Source organism: Fulmarus glacialis, unplaced genomic scaffold (genome assembly GCF_000690835.1).
Source record: "Fulmarus glacialis isolate BGI_N327 unplaced genomic scaffold, ASM69083v1 scaffold1899, whole genome shotgun sequence".
Classification (NCBI taxonomy): Eukaryota; Metazoa; Chordata; class Aves; order Procellariiformes; family Procellariidae; genus Fulmarus; species Fulmarus glacialis.
This window is the reverse complement of record NW_009235041.1, coordinates 27,791-54,597: the sequence shown is the minus strand read 5'-3', so window position 1 is coordinate 54,597 and position 26,807 is coordinate 27,791. Positions and strand designations below refer to the sequence as shown.

Sequence of the window (26,807 nt, the reverse complement as noted above, 5' to 3'; positions counted from 1 at the left end):
GATAACCAAGTAGCGATCGCTACTTCCTGGAACACGCCTACCATTCATATACTGAGCCATACCATGACGTTACATGGTATGGAATACCCCTTTGGCCAGCTGGGCCAGCTGTCCTGGCTATGTCCCTCCCCAGCCTCTCGTGCGCTTGGTAGAGCATGGAAGCTGAATGTCCTTGACTAGCAGGGTACTTAGTAACAACTAAAAACATCAGTGTGTTATCAACATTCTTCTCATACTAAATCCAAAACACAGCACTAGGAAGAAATTTAAGTCTGTCCCAGCCTAACCCAGGGCAGTATGATACCTTTCAATGAGTGTTCATTTCTTCTAAACTTAATAGCTGCAAAACTAGTAATCTTGGGAATTATTCAGTCATGGATTTGTCTTAATGGTTTTTTTGCTTTAAAGCAGAGTGTCCTCTATTAGAGCACTGTTAGACTACTAACTTGATATCACTAGCTTTTTATTCTTGGAAGTCTCCAAAAACTGGGGGGAAAAAACCCACCACGTTTTCCCTATCTGTTTTTCCTCCACATCATGCATCAGCATCAGTCTTGTATATAAGCTGATGTTTGAATGTCTGTACTCATAGTATAGTATTGCAGTACAGGCTCATTACATACCTACTTTTGAACTTGTTGCGAATCAAATGCATTCTCTCTTTCTCCTTTAGAGACTAAATAGAAGTGTCTCGTATACTCTCTGGACAACATTAATAAAATTAAGGAATATGTGTAGTCTCATTCCCTTCCTGAACTTCAGCATTCAGTCCAAGCTCTCATCCATTTCCGCTTCTTTGCATTTCCCATGCAGCAGATGCACTGAGAGATTTGTTCCAGCAAGTCCCTTGGCTGCCTTGTTTCACTAGGCATTTTTTGGTACCTCTAGGTCTTTCCCTTTCCCACTTCTAAGGTGCTAAAGGGTTCTTATATTGTTAGCTGTTCTTGCTCCAGTATGGTGCCAGGGCTTGTGCTTTGTCCCTTATGGCTCTTTTTGGAGGATGGGAAAATTCCTTTTTGGAAAAAGTAGGGTAATCCATATTTGCGTTAAACTCACTGCTTGCTTCAGTGCATCTGAGGAAAAAAAAATCTGAATGCACTCCTTTTAAAATGCTTCTTGGGTACTAGTCTTTATCCTTCAGTACTTTAAAAATTCTGGTAACTTGCAAGCTTTGAGAAGCTGTTTCTCCCCTTTTCCAGGATTTTCTTTGTGAATTAATTTGGTACTCACTTTAGACTTGACACTTGGCACTACTGTTGAGTAATAAAATTGTGAATTACAGCGTAGAGGCTTGCATTGTAACTTGAACTGAGTGAAGCAAGCTGCCTGCTAAACTCTTCTTAGTTTACATCCTGTACCGCAGAGAAACTGTGCCATGGATGCAGAGTCATACGCATTAACTGCTGTCGAGTCTGGAAGCATATGGTATGCTGCCTGTGCACAGAATTGCACCTCATTAGTTTCAATTAGTCACTAACTCACTGACTCTTCTCCTCCCTTTGGTTCCATAGGTATTGTGGGTTAAGTTGTGAGCTTGTGGTTTGTATTAGGAGTCTTCCACTCGATACAGATTCTTTTCTTGGAAAATGAAGCTTGCAGCAGCTCAACAGTTACTCAGCCTACACTTGGTACTCTGTGCCCCTAAAGGAACCTGATTCTTTCTATTTGATTTATGCAGAAAACTTAATCTTAGGAGTTTATGCTCTGGCTGTAGATAATACGATTACTTCAGTCACAGTTACCAGTGTGTTTCTGGGCTGATATGGTTGCAGGTTTCTCCTCACTGAGGCTGGTTTTTAATTGACAGCTATTTAGTTATTGAAGCTAGGTTGTTATGAAACAGTGAAAGGGAAATAGATAATAATTTACAGTTGTGGTTTTTAAGGTATGCTGGGGAGCACAGGAGTACCTTACAATATCATAAATAGGTAAATGAAATTATTTTGTTACATTATTAGTTAATGATGTTAATATCACTAATGACATTCTACTTTACAAGAAAAATTACACTTGAACATTCTATGACAGGAGCAACAGCACTGCCATGAAACAGCTGTGGTTTCAGGATTTTTTTTTTTTTCTGTGAACCCTTGGATGGTGAAATTGCCTTTGAGTTAAGCTACTGCTTTATAATGTTCAGTACCTTAGTCTTTGATGTGATAAATGAGTCAGACTAATATTTCAAGTAGCTGAAGTGAGATGTTTCTTTCTGACATAGCTGAAAATCAGTTACTCTTTTTCAATGGAATCTTATTTTTCAAATTTATGAGATCTGATTAATGACTTTTCTGTAGATTAAACAAATTTTTGTAGTTCTCTAGCAGAATGAGTATTAAATCAAAACTGCCTCACAGTGATTCTGCACAAAAAGAATTAGAGCAGCTTTCTTGCTATTCAGCATTGTTAACAGATGGTCTTAGATTAGGTAGGGAAATCCCCAAAGGATGAATTATGAATTAATGATTGCAAACAACTCTGATTATAGTTTAGTAAAACTGCTTTATGGTACTACGAGCCTATGGCTTTCTGCATGGATTTATTTTATGTTCATTAATTGATTGAGAAAGCATAGCCCTTGCTAGATAGAGCCTTAAATGATACTTTTTACTCATTGAGTTGTATTGCATTCCATCACTAGCCTTGTTTAAAGCTAGTGGGATAATTGAATAGATACAGACTCTAGTGCCAACTTGTATCTGTTAATCTACTCTAGATACTGAATGCAATGATTTCTTGTTTCTATACATAAAATGAATTCTCAAATGGTAAGATCATTCCTATACACAAATTACAAAACCCATGTATGAGTAAATACTAAGGTTCTTTCAGATGTATATGGAAAAATAAAAAATTATGCAGTTGCTTTTGTCTTGGAGAAACATTTTTGTATTGACTTTTTATATTAAGCAGAATGAATATAACCACTTAAGACCACACAAATCATGTATTTTCAAAAAACAATGAAGTAAAATTGTGCTATAGTAATGTAATGTTGTAAACATGGGTTTTGGGGTGGTGGTTTTGTTTTTGTTTTTTTTTTATTCACAGGTGTCAAAATTGTTTAGAAGGGTAATATCATCCAAAGTTGTAACTGCTTAACATGAGGTGTTAGATCAATGTATGGAATGTTCCCTTTTAATTAGCAAAGATTCAAATAAGATTGTATCTCAATGTTACATTTAAATATTCTTAAATTTTCCAACTGAATGAGTTTTTGTTGCCCTTGAGTTCTGCAAGGAAGCGATCAGAAGAATATACAGGCTCTTTAACATAAATAAGATAATGGTTCCTGGATTGTATGAAGGTTTTTGTTTGTTTGTTTTACACTCCTGTAGGTGGATAGTAGTTGGATTTGCATAACCTTTTCCAGAGCACACTGCACTTCTCTATTAATCCCTAGGGCAAGTATGTGCTTTTTAAGATGAAATACCAGGTGGTGTTCTAAATTGAAGTGGTACGTCAAAATGCTGCTAAGGAAGCCTTCTCTAAAAAAGGCTGGAGGAACCCTCCTGTCTGCAACACGCAGTGCAAGACGGATTGAATGGCTGGTATTCATGCCATGAAGCTGCCTGTTTATGGGACTAAAAAGCAACTTTTTCTGCATCTTCAGGAGCCAATCCTGATTTGAATAGAAAGAATTCTCAATTGCAGGTGGTATCAATGTGTTGTCCCTATTACATCCTTTATTACAATGTCTGAATTTTTAGTTCCACAACAGTGGCTTTTTTTTGAGTAAGCAGCTGAGAGCTGGGTCGGGCATAGTTTGCACAAGCAATAGAAGGTTAGGTACATTAACAAAGGCAAGTTAAGGAGGAAAGCCGCAGTAATCATTTGCCATTCAGTTTCTGGTTTTAAGGTTACCTGATCATGTGAGTAAATTGAGTTATTTCTGAGACTTGCATCTCTCTGGTGCTGAAAACATGTCTGCATCTGTTTTGACCACATCTGAAAGTACACTTTAAACAATGAACTTCCCTTTGAGTTGGTTTTATTTACTTAGGCTTGCTCATGCCCAGGATTTCTAGGTGCAGAACGAAGAAGGGTAATAGCTTTGTTTATGAAATCTACCCGTTTGGGTAAGAAGATACTGAACTGGAGGGCAACAGGAGGGGAGGAAAAGATATTGGCTTGTACACCCCTAAAACCAATTATTGGGTCTATTAGCTTATGTTCACTTTTTCTAGTGAGGTAGTTGTGCGTTTCAGCTTCAAGACAGCAGTTGAGTTAGAAAGTCAATTCACAATGAAAAGTGCAGTAAAGGCCATTTTATTTTTGGATGCATTTTATGATGGGTAAACACATATTTTCTGATGTTCAATATACTTGTTGATACACGTATCATACAATCAGAAGAGGTTAAATTGGACTCTCAATTTGAAAAACGATTTTTGCCAACTTGTCTCAAGTTGCTCAAAGGTGCAAATTTCAGTCTGTAAGCTTCCATACATCTTTTCAAAAAGAGAAGGAAGCTTGAACTTGAATTGTCTGAAGATTAAGATCTTTATCATTGTTACTCATTTCTATAGAAATTCTGAAGACACCTTTTTTGGAGGGAAGATAGGCCAGTCCTCTGACTTGTAAGGCATGTGACAATAAGAGTAAACAAGGTAGCTTTGGTTGGTGGTCAAGCCTCACTGAGCATTCTCCAGTGATCCTTCTCCTCCTCTTCTCTTCTGTGTGTGGAAAAAAGAAGGGAGCATGGCTGGAGTGCAGGTCAGTTTTTGTGTACTTTTCTGCTTCATATCTGCAGATCATTGGGGATCCCTGATTTTAAGGAGTCTGTGAAAAGTGAACGTTAAAAAGCAAGCATATTTCTCCTCTACAATAGTGTTACTTTAGTAATATTATTAAAGTAATTCAAACCTCCACATAATATCTAAGAATCCACAGCTTGCAAGAACTAATCAGCTGTGTTCATTCCTTTTTTTTGTTTCTCCAGAGTTCCTTTTCACAACAACTTGCAAAAAAGTTGGAAATAATTTAATTCCATTGAAAAAAAATCTCTGAAGTTTCCAGAATTTTCATTACTTTGAAGGGGGGGGCGGGGAACCCAAACCACCCCAAAACACAAATCCCCAAGCCCAGAATAACCCACACTGGAGGAAACACATTGGTCTCATCAAAGTACTACATCTCAGTTGAACAAGTTCATCTGTATCACATTTTGGATAATAATTTTCTCGACAGTGTTTGGTTTGCATCTTGAAATTTAAAGGGCCCTTGGTTTCCTAGGAATGTGTTCAGCACAAAGAAAGGGTATTCACTACTGTAGTACAGTCTCGCTGTGAGTTGAATCCTTTCTTTTGATCTCTGAACAATTCCAAGAATGTGTAACAAGTACATAGCAACAGTCCTAATAGTCTGAGGTGTGTATTTTAATTTGAAGTTGTGTACTCTTGTCTTTCCTGGCAAACTTTACGAAGAGTAGGTTTTGAAGTGTAGATCTGAAGGAGGTAAAGAGGACTGTTCTCGCCCCTTCCAGATAATATTCTCTACCTGTTTTAGCTGTTGTGCTTGTGAGAAGTGCACAATTAAATGTTGTGGTGTTTTAAAATGAAATGTACGATTTGCAGTTAACCAAAAATCTGGTTACAACTGCAATATAGCTAGTGTCTCATTTGCTTGTTTTATTCTCATGCTCTTTTTCTAGGCACCCATGTTTGGGTACTACAGGAGATAACATACTAGGTTAGGTGTACCAGTGACCTGATTTGGTAGGGCTGTTCTTGTGTTGCTTGTCAGCTTCTACTTGTCACTGCAGGTCCTGGACTGTTCCTTCTTCCTTTTCAGAGGTGGCTTATCAGCTTGTTAGACACTCCACGTGAAAGATTGCCTGAGGCTTCGCTAAGCATGTTAGCATTTGCCCGCAGATAAGTGAACCAGCTTACAGGTTGTTAAAGTAGTTTATTTCATTTGCTTCCCTGAAGGCTTTTATGAAAGATGTGTACAAAAGCAATGAGAAGATGCTTTTAAAAAGCCTTCAGGTAAAGATACAACTACAACAGTCTCAATATCACAAGTGTAACAGAACTCAGCAGTCTTGGACATGCAGCGTATTTGTACTGCCCTTCTAGACACCAGTGCATAGGCAGTATGAGGTAAATACATAAATAAGGGGTAGCAGGATCATACCACTTCTTGGAAGCTGTTCTTTTAGAGAAGTGGTGACTCAGGGTCCTGAATGATGAGTTGAGGTCCGCGCGACTTCTGCAAGAAGAGGTTGGTTGCCCCTTTTGAATAACAACGTGTAGAAGAAACTGTTCTGGTTCAAGTGTCCATAAAGCAGAGGCAGTTGTCTCAACGTTTTCAGGATAAATAGAATATGGGTTCTTACAGTTAACTAGTGCATTAGTAGTTAATGCAATTGCATTTCATTTTGGTTAATCTTTTCTAGCCTTTGAAAACTTTCAAAGTTGAGTTTCCACAAAGTTTATTTGTGGGATTTGTCTACAAAATGAAGACTGAGTAGGAAGATAAGGCTTTCCAATTCTAAAAATCCGTACATTAGCCAGACTGCTAAAAAATATTTTAGTGCTTGAAATTGTAGAAAATGCTTAGTAAGGCTTTCATTAATGCCTGGACAGGCATCTAATCTTAACAGACTTTTGATTTCTGGGACAGGTAAGCAGGTAGTCCTTGTTCCCTTCTCAAGATCCCTGAGGCTCGTCTTTTGTGATGAGAAGTCTATGTGACAGTTCTGTTTGTGGCCCTTATGGACTGGATGTCAAATGCCCACTGCTGCTTCTGTGCTCTCTTACAAGTGTGGTTGTGTTCTGTAGCAGATGTGGGTGTTGGAACAACATGTGCTGCTGTCTGGCTAAATAAGTCTGAAGACTTGTCCTTAAGTAGTACACAAGACCTAATGAGACACAGTACCTAAAATGTAGTATTAGAAGTTCCCCCCCACCGCCAAACTCAAGATGAACTAATAAAAGCATGAGCAGTGTGGGAAAGGCCTTTTTGACCAAGTTTTCTACATGTCCTATCAAATGCAACTAAATTTACTTTACAGCACACTTCTATTGTAGGGGTTTGTAGCTTCTTCCCTAGTATGCAGTGCTTTCGTGTTTTCTTAGCAAAGGCTTTCCATTCCTGATATAACATTGTTTTCAGAGAGGAATTTTCTACCATTATGAAATTAATGGAAGGTAGAAAGCAGAAAATACACAAAATAGAAGAGGAGCTGTTACTCTAAGGATGCTAATCCTCATTGCATAGAGAAAACATCTTGAATATTTTTTCCAGCAGGAAAACTGATTACTGTGAGGCAGTAACAAATACTATTCTTGAGAGTCTAAATCATCCTATGTACAATGTGGGTACTTACCCAGGGAGGGAAATGGATAGGGTATCTTCCAACATGACTTTTCAGTTTAACTCCTGTGTTTGTAGCAGCGGCTGTGAAATAGCTACATTTCCCCTGGTTTTGTTTATCGTTGTCTATAAATACTTTCTGAAACCCAATCTCTTAAGTATCACTTAATTCTGTCATGCAAGACTTAATTACACTGATAATAAATAGATCTTAGAATATTTTTAGTTAAGCTTGCTGTCATGCTGCTTCCTGTGCATGAAGCATATAATGACTTAAATGTCAGTATCTGAAGGCCCTCAAAAAACTCTGAAAACAGCTGCTCGAAAACTGCCACAACTGAGCTGCTTTCCTTAAATATGAAGTACATCTTGATACATTATGGCTACGTATGTTAGTTTCAGTAAAGTACTTGGGAAAACGCCATTTTTCTGGGGCTGCTGGTGACAAGTGACAAAAGATTGTAACTGACAGTTTCTTGAGACTGCACACTCCTTAAACTAATTGTCTCAAATCTCAGATAAACATTCCATGGAAATAGTGTAAGAACTCACATTAAACAGAGCATGAGTACCATAGAAAGGACTGTTTCCTTTCTAGGACCTGATCAGTAAATCCTTAAGTGAACAGCATGTAATGTATTACTTTTGTTCAAAAAGACTTGCAGGTAATCTTTTCAGCTGTTAATTCCTGCCCAAACACCACAAATGTTAGTGACTGGGTGATACATGATCAGAATAAATAGATTAAATATTTGGGAGGTGTTAAGCTTAAAGGAGAGTTTAGATGATGTTCTTGGAGTCACAGGGGTTTCCTTGTTTTAAAAAAACAAAGAAACACAACAGTAATAGTTCTGGTCTGGTTGCAATTGGATGGGCTGCAGAGGAAAAGCAATTCTTTGTAATCTGGAATATCCTTTAATGTTGCAAGTTTTCACTAATTCAGTTTTTGCTAGGCTCTTAGGGTATCTTTGGAGGAAGGTGGTTGGTTGTTGGGGAGAAAGTTCCTTGTTAGGTTTCTTGTGGGTCTTTGCTTTTCTCCGTTTAACTTGTCCAATTTTATATCTTTGTTTTAAATGCTGTTTAAAAGTCAGGAGCAAAAACTTTGCTTATTCTTTATTTTAGAAGCCTAGCTTATTGGTCTTTTAATGCTCCTTGCTTTATTTGTATCCTGAAGCAAATGGTATTGTATGCCTCTCCCCAACACCCCTCTCGTTACACTGCTTAGGGATTTTTTTTTTTTTTACTATGGTCTGAAATGGTTAACTGATGGTTAAATAATCTTTGTCCTGCTTATTAGCATCACAGTTTCCTTCAGTTTGTCACTTAACATACTAGTGAAATTCTTCTCCTTGCTCAGTTAAGATCTTGTTTGTTAATTTTTTAACCCTGATTGTTAATTTTAAGTTTGATTAAGTCTTCAAAAGAATCTGAAACTGCAGTTGCTATTACCTCTGCTTTTTGTAGCTTAGGTACAAGTTGGAGAACTAGGGCATATATAAGAAGGCAGTGGGCAGACGGTGCATTTCTGTAGTGATATTCTTCTGTTCCCATAGCAGTTCTTCGATAGGGCAGCACTGTTTATTGGGATAGTTCTTTGCTTTTTCTGGCTTTTTTTTTTTCTTTTGGTGCAAAGTGCTCTATGAAGTATTGACATTTTCCACTGCAAAGAGTTTAATACTGCAAACTTGACTAAACCAGCTCCTGGCATTCAAAACCAGCCCCAGTAAGGTGTTAGAAAACACCGCTATTTTTTTTCCCCAGAAATACGACTCAGTGATATCTGAAGGGTAAGCCTTGGGCATTGATCAAATTATGAAGCGGAACAGTTCCTACACTGCTTTCTGCTCTGTCTTTGGATCCAATGAGCATTACAGGTACAGCTTCTATGCTTTTGTCCTACCATAAGCTTGACTGGTAGGAGAATGTATGAGTGAATGATGATACATGGGGTTTTTTTGAGGAACAAGCAAAAACATCTCTGGTTAAGCTGGTACAGTTGAGGTGTTCAGACACTTAAGTAATTCATGTAATTCTGAGATTCTCTCAGCCGACATCTTTGAGCTCCTGGGGATGTGGCTTACAATGCAGTTCTGTGGGCATTTTAAACCACGTTGCTGCTGAAAGGAGCACTTCTGCCCATCTTTCTCTCTCCAGTCTGTACCTTTTCCCTTTTGCCACTGGAAGTATTCATACAGCTATGCAGTGAACTGGACTGGGCAACTGATTACGAGGAAAACTAAAATAACAAACATCACCTTCTCCACAACTCAGGTTTAGCCCACATAGATAAACTCATTGTGAAAATGAGAGAGGGAGGCAAGGACAGGCAGGACTGTCTTTGTTGGCAACGATGATGGCTTTTATGCTGGTTTAGGATATTTGAAACTACAGAGTTCAACTTCTGTCCTGCATCTCACTAGAAAATGGTTGTCATACCAAAAATGTAAAGCTCCTACACTGTTTATAATGCAGTTTGTAATTAGTTAATTCTTAGTGGCAGGACTGTACACTGTTCTCATGTTTATTTAATGCCTTGGTTGAGAAGCTACTTCTTCAATCTGCCTTTCTCTTTGGGTAGGAGAGGGATCTCTTTGTTTGTTTCCTTATGTTTGGTGTTTTGGGCAAATCTTCAGCCGCTTGCAACCTGTGTGCAGCTGATCTCTGGTCAGTGTGATTCAAGAAGGAATGTATAGCGCCATGTAGTAGCGGGCAGAAAAGCCGATACGTGATGTAGAGTTCAGAATAAGCATGTCCTCACAAATTGTTTTACTGATAACTTGCATCTAAATGGCAACCTTTTTCTAAATTCTAGAAAACACGTGTAATTGAGGATGTTTAAGTTATGAGTACAGTGGATATTTAATGGGGGGAGGGCTCGGATACTTCAAGTTGTTTCTAAAAGACACATGGTTCTTCTTTTTGTGTAAAGACTGTGCTACTGTTTATTCTTTCTTAAAGCCTGCCTTAGTCAATTGGATAAAATGTCATTTATGAAGGCTTATTTCAGTAAAAAGAGCCAAAGCTCCCACATGGTAGTTGATGAGTGTGTTTAGATACCTGGCAGTACAAAAACTTTATAAGATTTCCAATGCTGGCAAACCCAAAATGATGTTGATATATCTACTATTGGACTCCTCAACTTTTACTGTGTCTGTAGTGTGAAAGCCTGTTGAGAGACCTAGGGCAGCTTATTTTAATACTGCAAATGGGAGGGGGAAAAAAAAAAAAATCCCTCAATTCATTTGAGGTGTGAGATAAGCTGAGATCACAGCAGATGAGCAGACTTAATTATACTCCAGTTTTTTTTTTTATTCTCTGAGAAGTTAAATGATACCTCATGACTCAACACGAAATTTTAGTAGTGAAGTATGGTACAAATCTATTACTGAGTTCAATTCAAAACTTGCCTTTAATACTAAAGCTAAAATACTACTTGCATACAGTTCTAATAATTAACTCTTCTTGTTCACAGATAACTACTCTTATTAATCATAAGGATAAACCAAAGCGTTCAGACAAGACTCTGCAAGCAATTCAGCGAGTGGGCCAAGCAGTTAACCTGGCAGTTGGAAGATTTGTTACAGTAGGTGAAGCCATAGCCAATGAAAATCGTGAACTGAAAGAGGAAATGAGTGTTGCTTGCATCGAGGCAAGGAGAGCAGGTATGTAGTTACTCATGAAATTGTGCTTTTGCCATTTTTGGCACACTATTTTTAGTGTCAGGAATAATATGAGAACTTTATTATTTAATTGCTTAACCCTTTTCTGCTGGTTCATTCAAGGCCTAATCTGTTACCTGATTTTGTCACTTACTTAAATTGCTGTCATCTTATGAATGGGGAATGGAATTGTGTGTTGGCTTTGATTTTTTTATAGAATCTTTTGCCACAAGGAATTACCTGACTGCTCTTTTTTTTTATGGTGTTACTACAAAGAGCAGAGTGTTGCGAATACAACTTTAGAGTTTATTGCTCTTAAGCTAAAACAGTGGAGTATTTAAAGTAGTTTGAGTGTTACGTTATTGAGGTCACTGCGTTCTAAATCTGAATGTCTGAATAAAGGCCAGTGTCAACCCATATTTCATCAGTACTCAGTAAGATGACTCACATCAGTCACCTGATGACTCCCCTCAGTAGAATTAAATTATCATATCATACTTGCCTTTTTGCCAGATTCAACTTTTGTTGCAAGCTTGCTCTGTGTGTGGATTGAATGTGAAGTATGGATAATTGACTGAGCTGCCTGCTATCACCCTCCTCCCCCCAGAAGCCTCTGTCTAGGTGAATAGTGAGTTACATTCTCTGATACTGTAAGAGAATGTCAGTGTCATGCTAGAAACTACTTTCCTAGATATTAAGTACCGTTCCTTGCATGATATTTCAGTGGCTTTTAGTAAATGCATATTCTTATATCTGCAGTGCAGCCTTCAAGAAGATGACATCTAACAGAACGTTCCTTTTGTTGTTAGTGGTGGTGGGGTTTTTTTTTTTCTTTCAAATACCTTCGGATCATGGGAAATTCTACTCGAAGCTTTTCCTGTTTAAGCAGGTGGAAGTACGTACGGATGTGACAGACTTTCTGCGTACTGTGGCTTCAGGTAGACAATCTTGAGCTTCCAGATGTGGAGGCAAATAAAGGACCTTTCAACACTAATGTCTTGATGACTGCAGAAAGGAGTAGTACTCTACTCCAAGACATGGGTTACTGTACTTAAAATTGATCTGTTAAGTTAAACAGTGGACTTGTGGGTGGCTGTTTGTTTTTTATCTTTTGAATAACCTCAGAAGCCTGAGAAACTTGCTTTTTGCTGTTATAGCTGGTATATTTGTTGCTGAATCACTGTGCTGGCCTCAAACTTTGGGGATGCAGTTCATACTATTTTTGTGATTAAAAAAAAAAAAAAAGCTTAGAAATTGAGCATGGTACTGTAAGAAATCCTCTGAAAATCCCTCAGCAATGAGTCGCAATGTCTAGAAACACGCTGGTGATGAATGATTGTTTTTGTGATTTGGAGGACTATTCTAGATAAACTTCAGACTGAAAGTTCATAGTCGCTCCAGTAAACTTGGCTGCAATCAGAAATGTCCTAATTTGAAAACATTCCATTTGTTAGGTGAAGCATGTGTTTTCTCTTCAGAGATCCAAGTAAAATGCTGACAAGCCAAAATTGCCAAAGTTTACGTCAATAATCTCAGCTGCTAGCAGAGCAGTGCAGTCTGGATCTCTATTTCTTGACTTTCCAGTTACGCTGTGGCCCAAGTGCTTTTTCTCCCTATCAGTGTATCCAGGAGGAGCTCAGAATCTAAAAATAGTCGGCAGTATTTTCTCTCACCAAAGGGTTATACTTTTTTACATTGTAAGTTTTATTTCCTGTTAAGCAGTAATGTGCCTCAATCTAGAGGAGTGAAGATATAGACTGTCTACTTTTCTATCAGGCCTCAAATTTACCGTGGCATGGGTCAGTTATTCTCTCCGAGCTGTCCATTTGAGGTCTAACTGAAGAGTTACGTGGGAAATTCAGTATATCAAACATTTTTGTTTGCTGCTGGTTTTTTGTTTGGTTTTTTTTGTGCCAGTATTATCTCTGTACACTGTTAAGTGTTGGACAAGGTAAGACAGTCCTTTGTGCAGATAAATTCTTACGAATAAATATCCTCTGAATTTAGTCTCTGAATGCAGTTGCTCACGTGTCATTTTGAACAACTTTGGTGTTCCCAAGCAAGCCAATAAAATCTCCTGGCCAACTATAGCCAAGAATATTGACTTGTATAAAAGAATCTCATGTTCTGATGGCATGGGCAGCAGAAAGCCCTTGCTGATTAGGACAGAGGATGTTGTAGAGCAGTTCATGCTTCCTTTTAGCCGATAAATTAGATTGTGCCTCAAAAAATTAAAGGGACACTTTGTTAGGCATAGAAGATAAATTTCAACACTAAAGGATTTAGAACATTAGGTGTCTTAGTTGCTAGGAAAAGTAGGGAGTCTTTAAATCAATTGCATATCCTGCAGAGGCTTTGAAGGATGACAGATGTTGTATCTCTCTTGTAAAGGGTATAATCAGTGATCTGAAGTGTTTCAGACTTGTTACGACTATTTCCTTGTAATAAACCTTGTAATTTGATTGACTCAAAATAGAATCATAAAACACCGCAGAGGGTCATGTAGCAGATTTTGCCTAACATTAGTCTTGCAACTATGTCAGTGTTTACAGTGTTTACAGTGACAGTATAGTAGTGGAATGTAACTCAAAGAAGCACATTTTTAGATGCCCATCTGTGATTCCCCCCCCCTCCAAAACTAGGAAAGACTGCTTAATTTAAAAGAGAAAACACATGTCAAGAATGAGTTAGTGTCGTAACATTTTCAGTATTCTCTGCCAGTTGACTACGTAGCCCTAAAGGAAGACATGGAGTAAAATGGAAGCAATAAATAGCTGTCTTCTATTTTTGCCTTGTCTTTTAGTACAGAGAAGGACTAAATTAAGAAGGTTGAAAACCAACAATTTAAAATGGATAAATAGAATCACAGAATAACTTATGTTGGAAGGGACATTTAACTCCAAGAATGGAGACTGTGCAGCTTCTTGTACACCTCCTTACAGCGTTTGACCATCCTTACAGTGGCAAAAGTATTTTCTTACATCTTGTCCGTTGCTTTTTGTCTTATCGCCATGCACCTCTGGCAGCAGTCTGTCTCTGTCTTCTCCGTACCTGCCCATGAGGTAGGTAGCTGTAGACCGCAGTAAACTCTGCCATTGGCCTCCTCTTCTTGAGGTGGAACAAATGCGCTTTCTTCGATCTCTCCTCTTGCGTCATGTGGTCCGCTATGTCAGTGTTTTCCCTGGTACTGGGGAGCCCAGGACTGGACATAGTACTCCAGATGCTGTCTCACAAGTGCCAAACAGAAGGGAAGAATCATTTCTGCACCCTGTGCTAACAACCCAGCGCGCAGCTGGCCATCATTGTTGACTCCTGTTCAACCCTTTGTCCACCAGGACCCCCATGTCTTTCCCCACACAGGTTCTCTGTAGACAGCTGATCCCAGCCTGTACTGTTGTGTGGTGTTATCCTGGCCCAGATGCAGGACTTGGTATTACTGCCTTTGTTGGACTTCACAAACTTCCTGTCAGATCATCTTTCTGGCCTGTCCCTCTCTCTAGCAGCCCTGTCCTCCAGCATATCAGGCACTCCCCCAGTTTGGTGTTGTTCACACACTTGCTGGATGTGCTAGCCCATCATCCAGGGAACAGTTTTGATGCCTTGTATCAGTCTCTGAGGGACACCACTGCTAATTGACTGGCCGTTGGACTTTGTACCACTTACCATCATCTCCGAGCCCAACAGTCAAGTCCATTTTCTGCCCACCTTATTGTTCACTTATCCAGTCCATATCTCATGATGTAGTTATAAGGACACTATGGGAGATCATGTCAGAGGCCTTGCTGAAGTTGAGACACACAGCATCCATTACTTCCTTTTCTAGAGACAGCGTCATCTTGTCATAGAAGGCATTCAGGTCAATAAGGGACTGTTCACCCTTGCAGTTCTGTTCTGGCTCTTCCTGGTTGCCTTTTTGTACTTCATGTGGTAATGGCTTCCAAGATTATTTTAATAATACTCCTGGAGAGTGATGTGTGGTTGACTAGCCAATAATTGCCTGAGTTTTTCTTGTTGCCTTTCTTGAAGATGGCTGTGACATCTATCATTGGAAATCTGTCCCAATTGTCACAATCCTTCAGACATGATAGCAGAACTGCAGTGATACTGAACTGATCCTTTGACACTCTCAGATGTGTCCCATGGACTTGTGTGTGCCCAGCTGGCTTAAATAGTCCCTAGCTCAGTCTTTTTACCCTGACAGGTCTTGCTCCTCATAGCTTACTACCAGGGCACCATTCCTGTTCCTGTAGTTGCAGACCTGCAGGCAGAGAAGGAAGTCTTTGTTCTGTTGTCAGAAGTCTCAAGTTTCTAGGGCTTTCTGGAGCTTTTGACAGGCAGATGTTGCAGCTCTTTCTACGTTCTCTGATTACTCTTTGTATGACTAGATGCTTCAGTTATGACTTGATAATTCATCTTCCAGAAGGTGAATCCCACAGCATAAGAAAATGGGTAATGATATTGTGCATGCTTCCAAAAGCACTTTTTGTCTATTTTAATTGTTCTCTGTGTGTTTCTACAGCATTTTATGTTGTCACATATATTTTGAGGTCAAAGGAAGAGATTGCGGTTAATCTGCTGACAAAGTTGAACAGTTCCAGCTAGAGATTGGCCTGAAATGAAGTGAATTTGACTATGGAGATGGCAGTGGCCAATCTGTTTTGCTGTTAAATGATCTCCTCACCCGACTGGAGTCTTGTCCTACAGCTTCACTGTTAGTGTATCTGGCTGCCCTCATTGTTTGGATAATAGCCGTACTTTTATAATTGTTCTTGCTTCTGTTCATTTTCAGGCCCTTCAGCTGTGGAACGCACTGTCTCAGAGTGTACTCTGATTATCATATTTGCATACTTATACTAGAGAGACCCTCTGATTATTTGTAGCATGGCTTTTATGAGTCAGCCTCATCCTAGCAAAAGTACTGGAATTTCCTTGCCGTAGTACAATACCTATTCAGGCAACTTAAGAGCTCAAGGGATTACAATTGTCAGAGGAGAGAAATCTATACATAAACACTATGACGTGTGGAGCTCTGTGTTTTGAAGGACTGGCAGGCCTTCCTTGTTCCATAGTGTTTGTGTGTGGTATTTGCGGACTAATAATGCACCCTCAGGTTCTTCATATGGGACCTCCGGCTTTATCAGGCTTTTGGAGTATCTTGTCTGCTTAGTTGAGGTTTTGAAGATGAGTCATAGGGGACTCGATCAAATGTCCTAGATTTTATCTTCAAGGATCATCTGCAGGTTAGTTGTGGGTTATGGGTTGACCATCTTGTCTTGCATGCTAACAAAAAGCATGTCTCAGAGCTTGCCTGAGTTCAGTCTCCTTCAGTCCTTCTGTGGTTGTGGCATAGGAAACTGCTCTATGCCTTTCCTCTATTGCACTATTATTTAGGATACTCCAGAAGATTTAATTGGATAGGGCCCTGTGATTTTTCTCAGAGGTTAGTTGTGGGTTATGGGTTGACCATCTTGTCTTGCATGCTAACAAAAAGCATGTCTCAGAGCTTGCCTGAGTTCAGTCTCCTTCAGTCCTTCTGTGGTTGTGGCATAGGAAACTGCTCTATGCCTTTCCTCTATTGCACTATTATTTAGGATACTCCAGAAGATTTAATTGGATAGAGCCCTGTGATTTTTCTCAGACAAAGAGATCCATTGACTGCATTGGATTGTAAAATTTTTAACTGCATAAAAAATAAAAGTGGTTGAATAGTCCTATTTAACTATTATCATAGTTGAATAAAAAAATGCTTATAAACTGAAAATCAGTGCTTCTTTGTCTTCTTTTCCTTTCCTGTCTCTGACAATATACTGTTTGGTGGCCCTCCTTTGAACATGAAGTGCAGCAGTCTCACTATAATGCTTCAGTTGTATAAATTATAAAGTTCCTGTTTGGAATCTCTTTATTCTTCATGCCTGAAGACTTCAACAGGAATAGGAAATCCATAAATTATGGGAATACTAACTGAAATTTGGAAAGTGGAGGGGAATTTCTTCCTTCCTTGCTGCACATCCCACTCCTTCAGGAGGTTGGTGCTGCAAGTGTCGACACTGATTTGACTTTTGCTATTAAAATTGGAAAAATATCTCCTATAAATGTTTTCTCCCTCCACACTCCCCAGTTCCACCCCCTCAACCTCAAATATCTGTAGATTACTGTAAGAAAACTAGTGTATGTTACAGATGGAAGAATGAGGCAGTACTGAATAATAGTCCAAATTTAAATATGGAGAGGGTGCCACCAACAGTCAGTAGAAGGAAGTGAAGTGAAATAACAGAGTTGTAGGTGGCTCTGAAATTGTTTTTTTTTATCCCTCAAAAGTAAAAGTTAAGACTGCTTAATGGCCCAGTATCTTTTTTGTAGAGTCTGAAATATTAATTATTTCTTTTTTCCCTCTAGGTGAAACAATCGCACAGCTTACAGACGTGGCCAGCTTGGATCATCCAGAATCTGATAGCCACATAACAATCTTTACGGACAAAACGGGTGTGGTAAAAGCTGCAAGGTTGTTGCTTTCTTCTGTCACAAAGGTGCTGGTGTTAGCAGACAGAATTGTTATTAAGCAAATTATAACTTCCAGAAACAAGGTATTTGTAGCTTCTTTTCTGTTTTGTTTAACTGATACCTGCAGTCAATGCAAAAGAGTGGTGGTAAATGAAGTGGTATTTTCACTGTATCTGTAGAGGACGTGCAAAATAAAGAGGTAAAATTTAATGTCTTGCACATGTTCACCTGTAAGGGGATGGCTCTAAGTCAGGAGGAATAAAATAACTATTTTCAGTGACTTTCTATATTTTGTGACCTGTATTGCTCTGTTGACTTAGCATGCTGGAGAAGATGCTGTGTTACTGTGAAGTGGAAAGTGTGTCTGTCAGTAAAATGGCCAATAAAAGCTTCTACTTGCTAAGGACAGGATGTTTGTACTGTCAGGATCAAGACAAGGAGGGCATTATGAATGTGTCTAAGGCAAAAAGCTGTGAGGAATGCTGATGGAAGTCTGTGCTAGTGAAATGAGGTTTTCAGATTAAAAGTATTTTGTACAGTTTAACTTATGTCTTGAAACTTAGCTTGAAACTACTTAGCTGATTTAAATAATGTATGAAGGCCCCTTTAACCTCAGATGTTATCTATTTTGTGTACTGCACTGTCTTGCCTATAGGATATTCATTCTTTTTTTTTTTCTTCCCTGATGTGCTAAAACGAAAATAGAAAAACCTCATGTCTGGAAAATGAGAGCCTGATAGGGCCTGGTTTTTTCCATTAATTTTCAATTTGTAATACAGAGCAGAGCCCCTCTTTCCTCTTTTGACTCCTCATGCTATCTCTCTCCCTTTGTCCCAGTTTGCTTTCCAGACATTGCTGGTCTCTCTTTTGCAGCTTCTAGATCCAAGACACATAGTTGAGTCCAGGATTCAAAAACTACGGTAATACCTGCTTCAGTCTGGCTTTAGACTTCGCAGCACTGATCTGCTGTCTTAGTGCTCTTTTCTTCTCCCAGTGGTTGGTGAAGGTGGCAGCAGTTTTATCAATATTAATTTGCTGAAGTTACTTGCAGCTTTGGTCTTTTTTTGCCCTGGAGACCAGAATGGTGCATTTAATACCTTTTGCTGCCTTTCGTGAGCTTTTCTTCTGCTGTCATCTGCAACCATGCAGTGATCTAAATTAATTTACCTTTCCAAAAGTGGCTGGACACAGATTTAGGCTACAGAGCAACTGTGCAAGTGCTTGTATCATGAAGCGATAAGGAGGGATATATCCTTTCAGCCGCTGGGCATGGTTTATGATAGTCTTAAATATATATGAAAATATTATCATATATACAGTGATATGAATATAGTAAGCGTAGGTGCAGGATTTAGTTTTGAAGGTATTTAAAATGAAGTCTCATATTCTGGAGTAAGTGTGTCTGACTCTGATTGCCATAGTCACCCTAGTCTTTGTGGTCTTCTGGGTTTTACTGCATTCTCCTTTCTACGCATAGTCTAAATGTGTTTGAGAATGTCTGCTTCCATTTATGGTACCAGCAGAGCAATTCACATCTCTAGGACCAAATTAAACAAATGATGGTGTCTTATACAGGCATACCCTCATATTTATAGAGTACACTCCTGAAAAGTGTGTCAGACACTGGTATGATGGATAGCAAAGCAGTTCTTCCTGTAAGAAATATTGTGGTAGAGGGATGATGCGGGCAGGGACTTAAGAAGTGCACACGAATACTCAGAGACAGCATAGTATAATACGGTGTAGAGCATGGAAAGGCAGGAACAGGATCATTATTAGTACTGCCAACTGGAGCAGATGCCAGCTTCTTGGAGTGGGTCACTGTTCCAGAAGATCTCAGCTGCATTTTCATCTTAGAGACTGAATGCCCAATGTTGAACTTTTAGTGCCAGTTTTCTTGCTGCCTCTTTCTGAACGCCTTCATTTTCATTGTCATCATCTTCCTCATATGAATCAAGAGTAGTTAAGTCAACGAAGGGCAAAGGACAGAAAAACAGCTTAATGGTTGGACGTCCAATCTCATAGACTGATGAAGTGATTGAGATCTTCTGGAATGGTGATCTGTTCCAGAACTCAACCTCTGGTTGATGATCCCAATGATCCTGTTCCTGCTTCTGCACCCTCTGCACCATATATACCGTCCCTGTGTTCTTAGATTGTGTGCATTTCTTAAGTCCCTGCCCACATCTTTCCTACCTTACAAAATTTGTTTCACTGTCCATCAGACTTAGTCACTGCATCAGTGAGCTTAAAGTCTTGCTCCGCTCACTGTCGTCAGTCAGGTTAGGACTGCCAGAAAAACGAATAGGGAAGTGAGAGATAGTGGGGGTGTTGCTGCACTATGCGGATTGGATCAAAATATGGATGTGCCCAGAAGTGGTGTCAGCCTATGACTGCCTTCTGAAAGGCGACATTCATAGTGCAGCAGTAGCTGTGTAATACTAAGTTCTAATTTAGATATTAATAGGAACTTAAAGCCTTTTTTGATACATATTTTTAACCTTGTATTTAAAAATGTACATTTTAATTACTATCTGTGTGTTTCATGTTGAAGAAAGTTTAAAATGAAAAATTATGAAGACATCACAGGTATTTTGCATTTTAACAGCTTCTTGAATAAGGTTTAGACAAATTTAGAGCTGTCTATATGGTTTCTCCCTGTATGTAGTTTCTTGGAATGTCAGCTCTGCCTGAAATGTCTAGAATTGTTACCTATAATGGAAATACGTGTGCTTTCACTGAAATTTGTATTTGACAAGAGATTTCTCATGACAGAAACACTTGCTCTAGGGTAACTGTAACAGAGTTGCTTGCAAGCAAGACCATACTCACGAAGTACTATACTTGCCTAAACCAAGAATGATTGAGCATAATTGCTATTATCCATTCTTAGAAGAGAAAGTTGGACCTTAACTTGTATGTTTTCTCCTTTCTCCACATTCACTTTTCTACATCTTCACTTTCCCAGTCCTGTGGCTCTCTGCCTCTTCCACTCTCATACTGTTGTCTTCACATCTTCATCTTTGTGCAGCTTCCTTCCAAGTCCTTTATACCCCAGCCTTGCTCGTGCATCAACACCTGGATGATGAAAGTTTCTGTTTCTGCAGACTTTGTGGAACTGGCTGCATAACATAAGATACTCGGACAGATACTGCAGTCTAATATTGCATGATAAAGCAGTCAGTTCCACAGTACTCACAGGATTTAGTGGAACATTTGCTTTACCTAGATTATAACTATGAGATCGAGCAGCTGCTCTATTACAAAAGAACTGGTGCTTCTAGGAGGGTTTGCCTGGGTTGCAGGGAAGGGATAGTTTGTCATAATCAGGTATTAGACTGCTTTTTTTAGTTGGAGGGGAAGATACTTTTGGCATAGGAAAAGAGAAATGAGTTGAAGTTTCTCTCTTTCAAGTACAGTTTGTTAAATTTTCATGTGGTATCTTATCTCCAGTCTGAAACACAATAAAGAACTGCTTTGACTGTCTTCCCGTCTGAAGACATTTAGTGGATTTGAAAGATCATTTTGGGATTAGCAACTATACCTCTAACCTGAAAAACCCTAATGATAATCTGTGTTATAAACCATATTGTAGTGACTTCAGTAGGATAGCTTCAGTAGTTTATAAGCTATATGATAATTTTTGCTGAATGTTTTAAAAAATTGCTGATTTTGCATGCTTTTATGTATCTTGAGTAAGAGCTTGATACAACTTGGGTTCATTTAGTTCCTTGTTTTATATAGAGCTAATAAAAATATTCAGAGTTAGAGTAAGTTGTTATGGAAAGTATAAAACTATACATTAACTCATTTGTAACTTTTTTTGTTTTCTTTTGTGGAATGCTGTTGGTGTGTGGTTTTTTTTTTTTAAATACACACAGACATTAAAATACCTGTCTGACTGTGCAACTGTGGTTTTAGACTTTGAAAGTTATGCATCTGAAATTGAACTTTGAAATTTAGAGTTACAACATAGGGATATAATCTGTATGTCAATTTCATGTTTTTAAATTCAGTATGACAGTAACATTTTTCCTAAATCTGGAAATTGAATTGTGTAATACTGTTACTCTTGATACTGGGAAAAGTGAGGAAAATGTTTTCTAGGGTTGACAACAAATGACTCATTTTGAATGAAGCATGATTATTAATTTAGACTTGATTTCCAGCTGTTGAGTTATTAATGCTTAAATAGTGACAAAATATATACATATTAAACAACACGATTTAGAAGTGTCTGCAAATAATAATATTCCTAGTTTAGTAATAATGTTTTCTGTTTAGCATCTTGATAATCTACAGTATTTTCCCTTATCTTGCAGGTTCTTGCAACAATGGAACAACTAGAAAAAGTCAGTAGTTTCCAGGAGTTTGTACAAATATTCAGCCAGTTTGGAAATGAAATGGTAGAGTTTGCCCATTTAACTGGAGATCGGCAAAATGTAAGTATTAATAAAAAGCTGTGAGAGATGATGTAAGGTATCATTTTCGTCTGATTCACTGGAAGATTTGGGTTCTTCTGGCATGATTAACTATTACAAAACAGAACAATTGCTGGGGTCCTATCTCTGAAACCTAACTTCTTCTCCTTGCTCCACCCAAAGGACTTCTTTTGATTTTAAAGCTCAGCCTGAGAAATATCACTGTGTTGTTTGATCTGCATATCTTCCAGAAGACTGGGTGCATGTTATTTGAGATGTGCTTTGGCTTCAATCATTGTCTTTTGGCTCTAACTTTTCTGGCTTATTACTCTGGTAGAGAATTTGTTTGTTGTTACGTGGCAGAAACATTTGACGTTTGCACATAGTGAAGGGATTTGAAATCAGAGTAATTATTTTAGAAAATGCCAAACATGAAATCTTTAGATCTTAATAAAGCATTTCACTTTTTTTTTTTTTTTTTAAATTATTCTGGATTATTTTTCTAGGTTTAGGTCAAAACCTTCTTATGTTGGGGTAATGGTTTTTTACTTCTCGCATGCAGCTACTCTTTCAAAGCTTTTCATTCATGCAGGAAGCTTTTTGCTGCTACTTCCATGTAAATAAAAGGTTTGCTGAGGCTTAAGACTTCTGCTGTGAGCTCTAGTTGCTTCCCCTTGGCAATCAAATCCTCCATTCACAACTGAACCAGGGTCTGATATAGATATACAGAGTCCCTGATATCCAGCAAAATACAGAATTCAATTTGTATAAACAATTGGCCAAACTTACGCATGTCCTTTTACTGTTGATGTGTTCCAAGTCTACTAAGTACATGCTCAGTATCAAAGAATCAGTTCTGGAAAAGCTACATATAATTAAAGGAAATACCTGCTTGGAAATGAACTCTCTTTATTTCTCCCTGAAATATTCATAGCAGTTGTTCCTTGGAAAGAGACAGGTGCATTACTAGTAAGTGATATTCTTTTCAACTATTTTTGGTTTTCAGTGTTAACTGGTCTTTGGCTCTCCCTTCCTTGCCTACTTGACTCTTTTGGAAAGCGTGTTTCATTACTACTTTTTAAATTGTGTCAGGACTTTCTTGATATGCTCACTTTACAGTGTGTAGGCTGCTATGTGGCATTGTTAGTTTTATTGGGAGGAAACATCCCTCAAAGTATTCTTCCTTAGTGTAATTATAACAAGTATGCCAGAAACTCTTGATTTATGAGAATGTAATGTCAGGATTTCAGAAATGAGGTGTTTTTTTTTTAAATGTGGTGATTTTGATCTTAAAGATTTTCTGTAGTTGCTAAATAAAAATGTCAAAACAGACTGCTGCTGTGATTTATCTGAGGTTTTTTGCTAATCTAGGGTAAATTAGGATTAATTCCATCCTGTAAACTGTTTCCTTTTCAGCTGGTCCCATTCAGTTGCCTGTTTAACACTCAAATAGCACTCAGCTATCTTTGCGAGCATTGAGAAGATCTTAGTTGTAGCTTTGTAAGTTCTTCCTCTTGTTAGACCCTCTTACGCATTGAGGGATTCATGTTTTGCCCTCTTCCCTCCCTCCCACCTCCATCCCAGTTTGGACTCTAAATTCTTCCCTTTTGATGAACTTCTCTGGGGGTATAGTTCGGTTTTGCAGATACATCCCTCTCCCTGGAGAGTTCTTGGAAAGTTTCTGTACTCAATGCCTTTCTACAGAGAAATTGCTTTTTTAGCCTGTTAAAACTTTCTTTACTACTGGTATGTAGTAAATACAACACTCAAAGTAGACGAAAGATTTATTTTATATTTCCTTCACTGCAGTACAATAAAAAGCTGGTGTTCTCTGTGTCTGCCTTACCCTCCCCCCATTTCAGAAAATATTTTTTAGTCAGCTATTCTTTTCCCCTCATTTTTCTGTTTTATCAATAATGCTATATGATAAAGGTAGCAGAATTAATGACACTTTACATAACACGCTCTGTATCTCTGAGATCTTCCTTCTTTGAAATCTGAATTTAATAAAGCCAAGAATAAATGCATAGATTAAAATCTATCTGAAAAGCAAGTTCTAGATCATGAGTTAGGCTGAAAATAGCCATTGTCAGACATAAAGAAGCTTTCTCACAACCCATCCATCTGCAAGAGAGTTTCCTTTTTCCAGCAGTTAACATTTTAGATACTGTGTAATGTTCAGGTCATTTTTTCTTTTGGTGTTCAGGATTTGAAGGATGAGAAGAAAAAGGCTAGAATGGCAGCATCTAGGGCTGTTCTTGAGAAGTGCACCATGATGCTCCTAACTGCTTCAAAGGTGAGTGAGTATGCAAGCTCTTACACAACTTGGATAAATCACAGAGTATGGCATCTGGCAGGGTAGCTGACTCTTCTTTCTCAGCCCCATTTTAAACTTCATGCTAAAGAAGGGTGTAAGAGTAAAGAATGAGTAGAGGAAAATCTTTATATTCTGAGTAACGGTATGAATTCTACTTAACACAATAGCAGTTTAACAGAAAGAATTTATCATATTCTAACACATTGTTTAGACTTGCCTTAGCAGGAAGCATTCATTTCGCTATACTGCATGTGTACTTTTTCATAATACTTACTTTTCTTTCTTCAAAAAGACTTGTTTGAGGCATCCAGACTGTGAATCTGCTCGTATAAACAAAGACGGAGTTTTTCATCGGATGAGATTAGCTTTGGAACAGGTAATAGAAATTGTAACTGACTCTAGACCAAACGGAGAAAATGAAATGGCCCCCATCAGCATATATTCTGGCATCAAAGAATTCAAGGTAAGAGTAGAAATAGTATTGTTTTCTACAGCCTAATAAATTACCTCAAAACTTGGGGGGGGGGATTTTTAAACTTCAAATGGTGGAACTGCATCTTTTCAGCAGTGTTAACTTAAATAATTGTCCCAAAATGTTAGAGAATCTGACAAGAGGTGATTGTAATTTCATTGTCATTGCCAAAATACACCTTTTGATACTTGCCATCTCCTCCTGAATCAGAATGCATTCAGAACTCTAATGTTTTGTTGAGGTGATGCCTTGACGTTAAATAAACTTAAGTATCAGGATACCGATCAGAACTTCATTAAAATAGTTGTTGAAGAATTCTTGCTTTGTAATTGGCAGTATTTTTAAAACTGCACAGAAAAATATTCATCCAAACATTTAAAAGAACAAACTGTCATTCAAAGGAAATGTTATTGAATGAGTTGAAATTGTATCTTGTAGCTCAGTCGATTTTTCCTGATAAAGGCTTCTCTAAATTTCATACCAGTTAAGAACAGTTAATGAACAACCATGTCTTGTTTCTTTGGAGTCTGTAACTTTGATTTTATTATTATTTTTATTTATTTATTTTCCCCCCCTTTAGAATTTGGTTAAAATTTTTGTGAAGTGCCTCAAAGTATTCCATTTGCTACATGTAAATTTTTAGAAAAATACTCAAAATAGATTATATGGATGTGGAAAAATCAAACAAAATCTGAATACACAATTTCTGAAAGTTACGGAACTTAAAAGCTTTTTATTGACAGCAGTAGAACAATTAAGTATTTGCTGTTACTTCTGATAAGTGGCCAGTAATTTGCTGATGGTATTAGTACATTAAAAAAAAAAAAAAAATCCCAAACCATAAACTGAAGGTCTGGATACAAGTAAATTGTTGGATTACTTTGAAAATAAGTAAATAATAAAAAAAAGCACTGAGGAGAAAAATAAAATGTAAAATGATGCATCTGCTCTCTGCATCACAACTGTATAACCACATAAATATTCAAGGAACTGGTACGCTTCTTTTTCAGAATAAGGTGGAGGGTCTTCGTGAGAATCTTTATTTTCTCTCAAAAGAGAACCTTTCAACAATGCTGGAAGTTATCCTGGAACATACGGAGGACTTCACAGACTCTGCCTATACCAGTCATGAGCACAGAGAACACATTTTGGAGCTGTCTAAACAGGCTAAAATGGAACTAGAGCAGCTGGTTTCAGTGTGGATGCAAGCTGTAAGAGCCTTTTAGCAAAGTAAATCTTTTCACCTCTACTTTGGAAAGAAATTTTAATGCAGTGTTTCTTCTGGTCTAGGAAAAGAGAACTGTGTGTATTCCTCACAGTGAGAGCTGATCAAGGAAGCCAGAGTTTGTTCTGTGCTTCTGCAGCTTCAATATGTTCTGTCCTCCCCCTGCCCCAGTGGTATTGCTTCATTGATTCTTTGATGGCTAAATTAGGCTACTAGTGGTGGTAGACTAATTTTAATGAAGCTGTAAGTGGAAACAAGAAGGTGAATAGAAGTATCATTGCACAGTCTTAAACAGTTAGGTCTTTTGGTTGAGTAATTCAGAGACTTCAATTGTCTTGATCCTGTGGCAGTGACCAGAGTTTCTCTTTCTTGTTTTCAACAGAATATTGAAAACACTTAAACTATTGAAAAGGGAAATATTCTAAGAAATTGACTGGTTTTTTTAATCTTGTGGAGAGAGGAGCGAGGGGAAAGAGACACTAAGACTTACAGGCAATTTTCGTTTGTCCTTTTTATAAGATTTAAATGGCGGTAGTTTTCCTTTTTAGAGCACATTAAGCCTCCCTCTGTCATTTGTCCTATCTTGTTCCTTGAAAATGATAGAAGATACATGCAAAACGGGGAGGAAAAGCAGAGATGGAAAATGCAGTTTCTGTTTCTGATGCCGACTTGTTTTCAGTCTTGTTCCTGGCAAAACGTATAGCATAAAATCTTACCAACACTCTGAAATATGGCAGATGTGTATTAGTATAGATTACTTACTTAATTGAGTGTATTACTTACGAGAAAGCATTTTTGTTTCTTTTCTCCTCTTTGAATCAGATGCTGCAGTCAGGTATTCTTAATGCAGTAATGCAGTTTGAAAAGCATATAAATCTTATTGATAATACAGACTGTT

General features: G+C 38.1%; 1 protein-coding gene across 1 annotated transcript in view; it reads left to right on the top strand.

Moving 5' to 3' along the window:
• The window catches only part of CTNNAL1 (catenin (cadherin-associated protein), alpha-like 1), a 56,129-nt gene that overhangs the window by 6,603 nt on the left and 22,719 nt on the right, over positions 1–26,807 (top strand). Inside the window, exons 2-7 of the mRNA XM_009585835.1 lie at positions 10,787–10,976; positions 17,370–17,557; positions 21,797–21,916; positions 24,102–24,191; positions 24,505–24,675; positions 25,695–25,895. Coding sequence (XP_009584130.1) covers positions 10,787–10,976; positions 17,370–17,557; positions 21,797–21,916; positions 24,102–24,191; positions 24,505–24,675; positions 25,695–25,895 — 960 coding nt within the window. The remainder of the gene's footprint in view (positions 1–10,786; positions 10,977–17,369; positions 17,558–21,796; positions 21,917–24,101; positions 24,192–24,504; positions 24,676–25,694; positions 25,896–26,807) is intronic.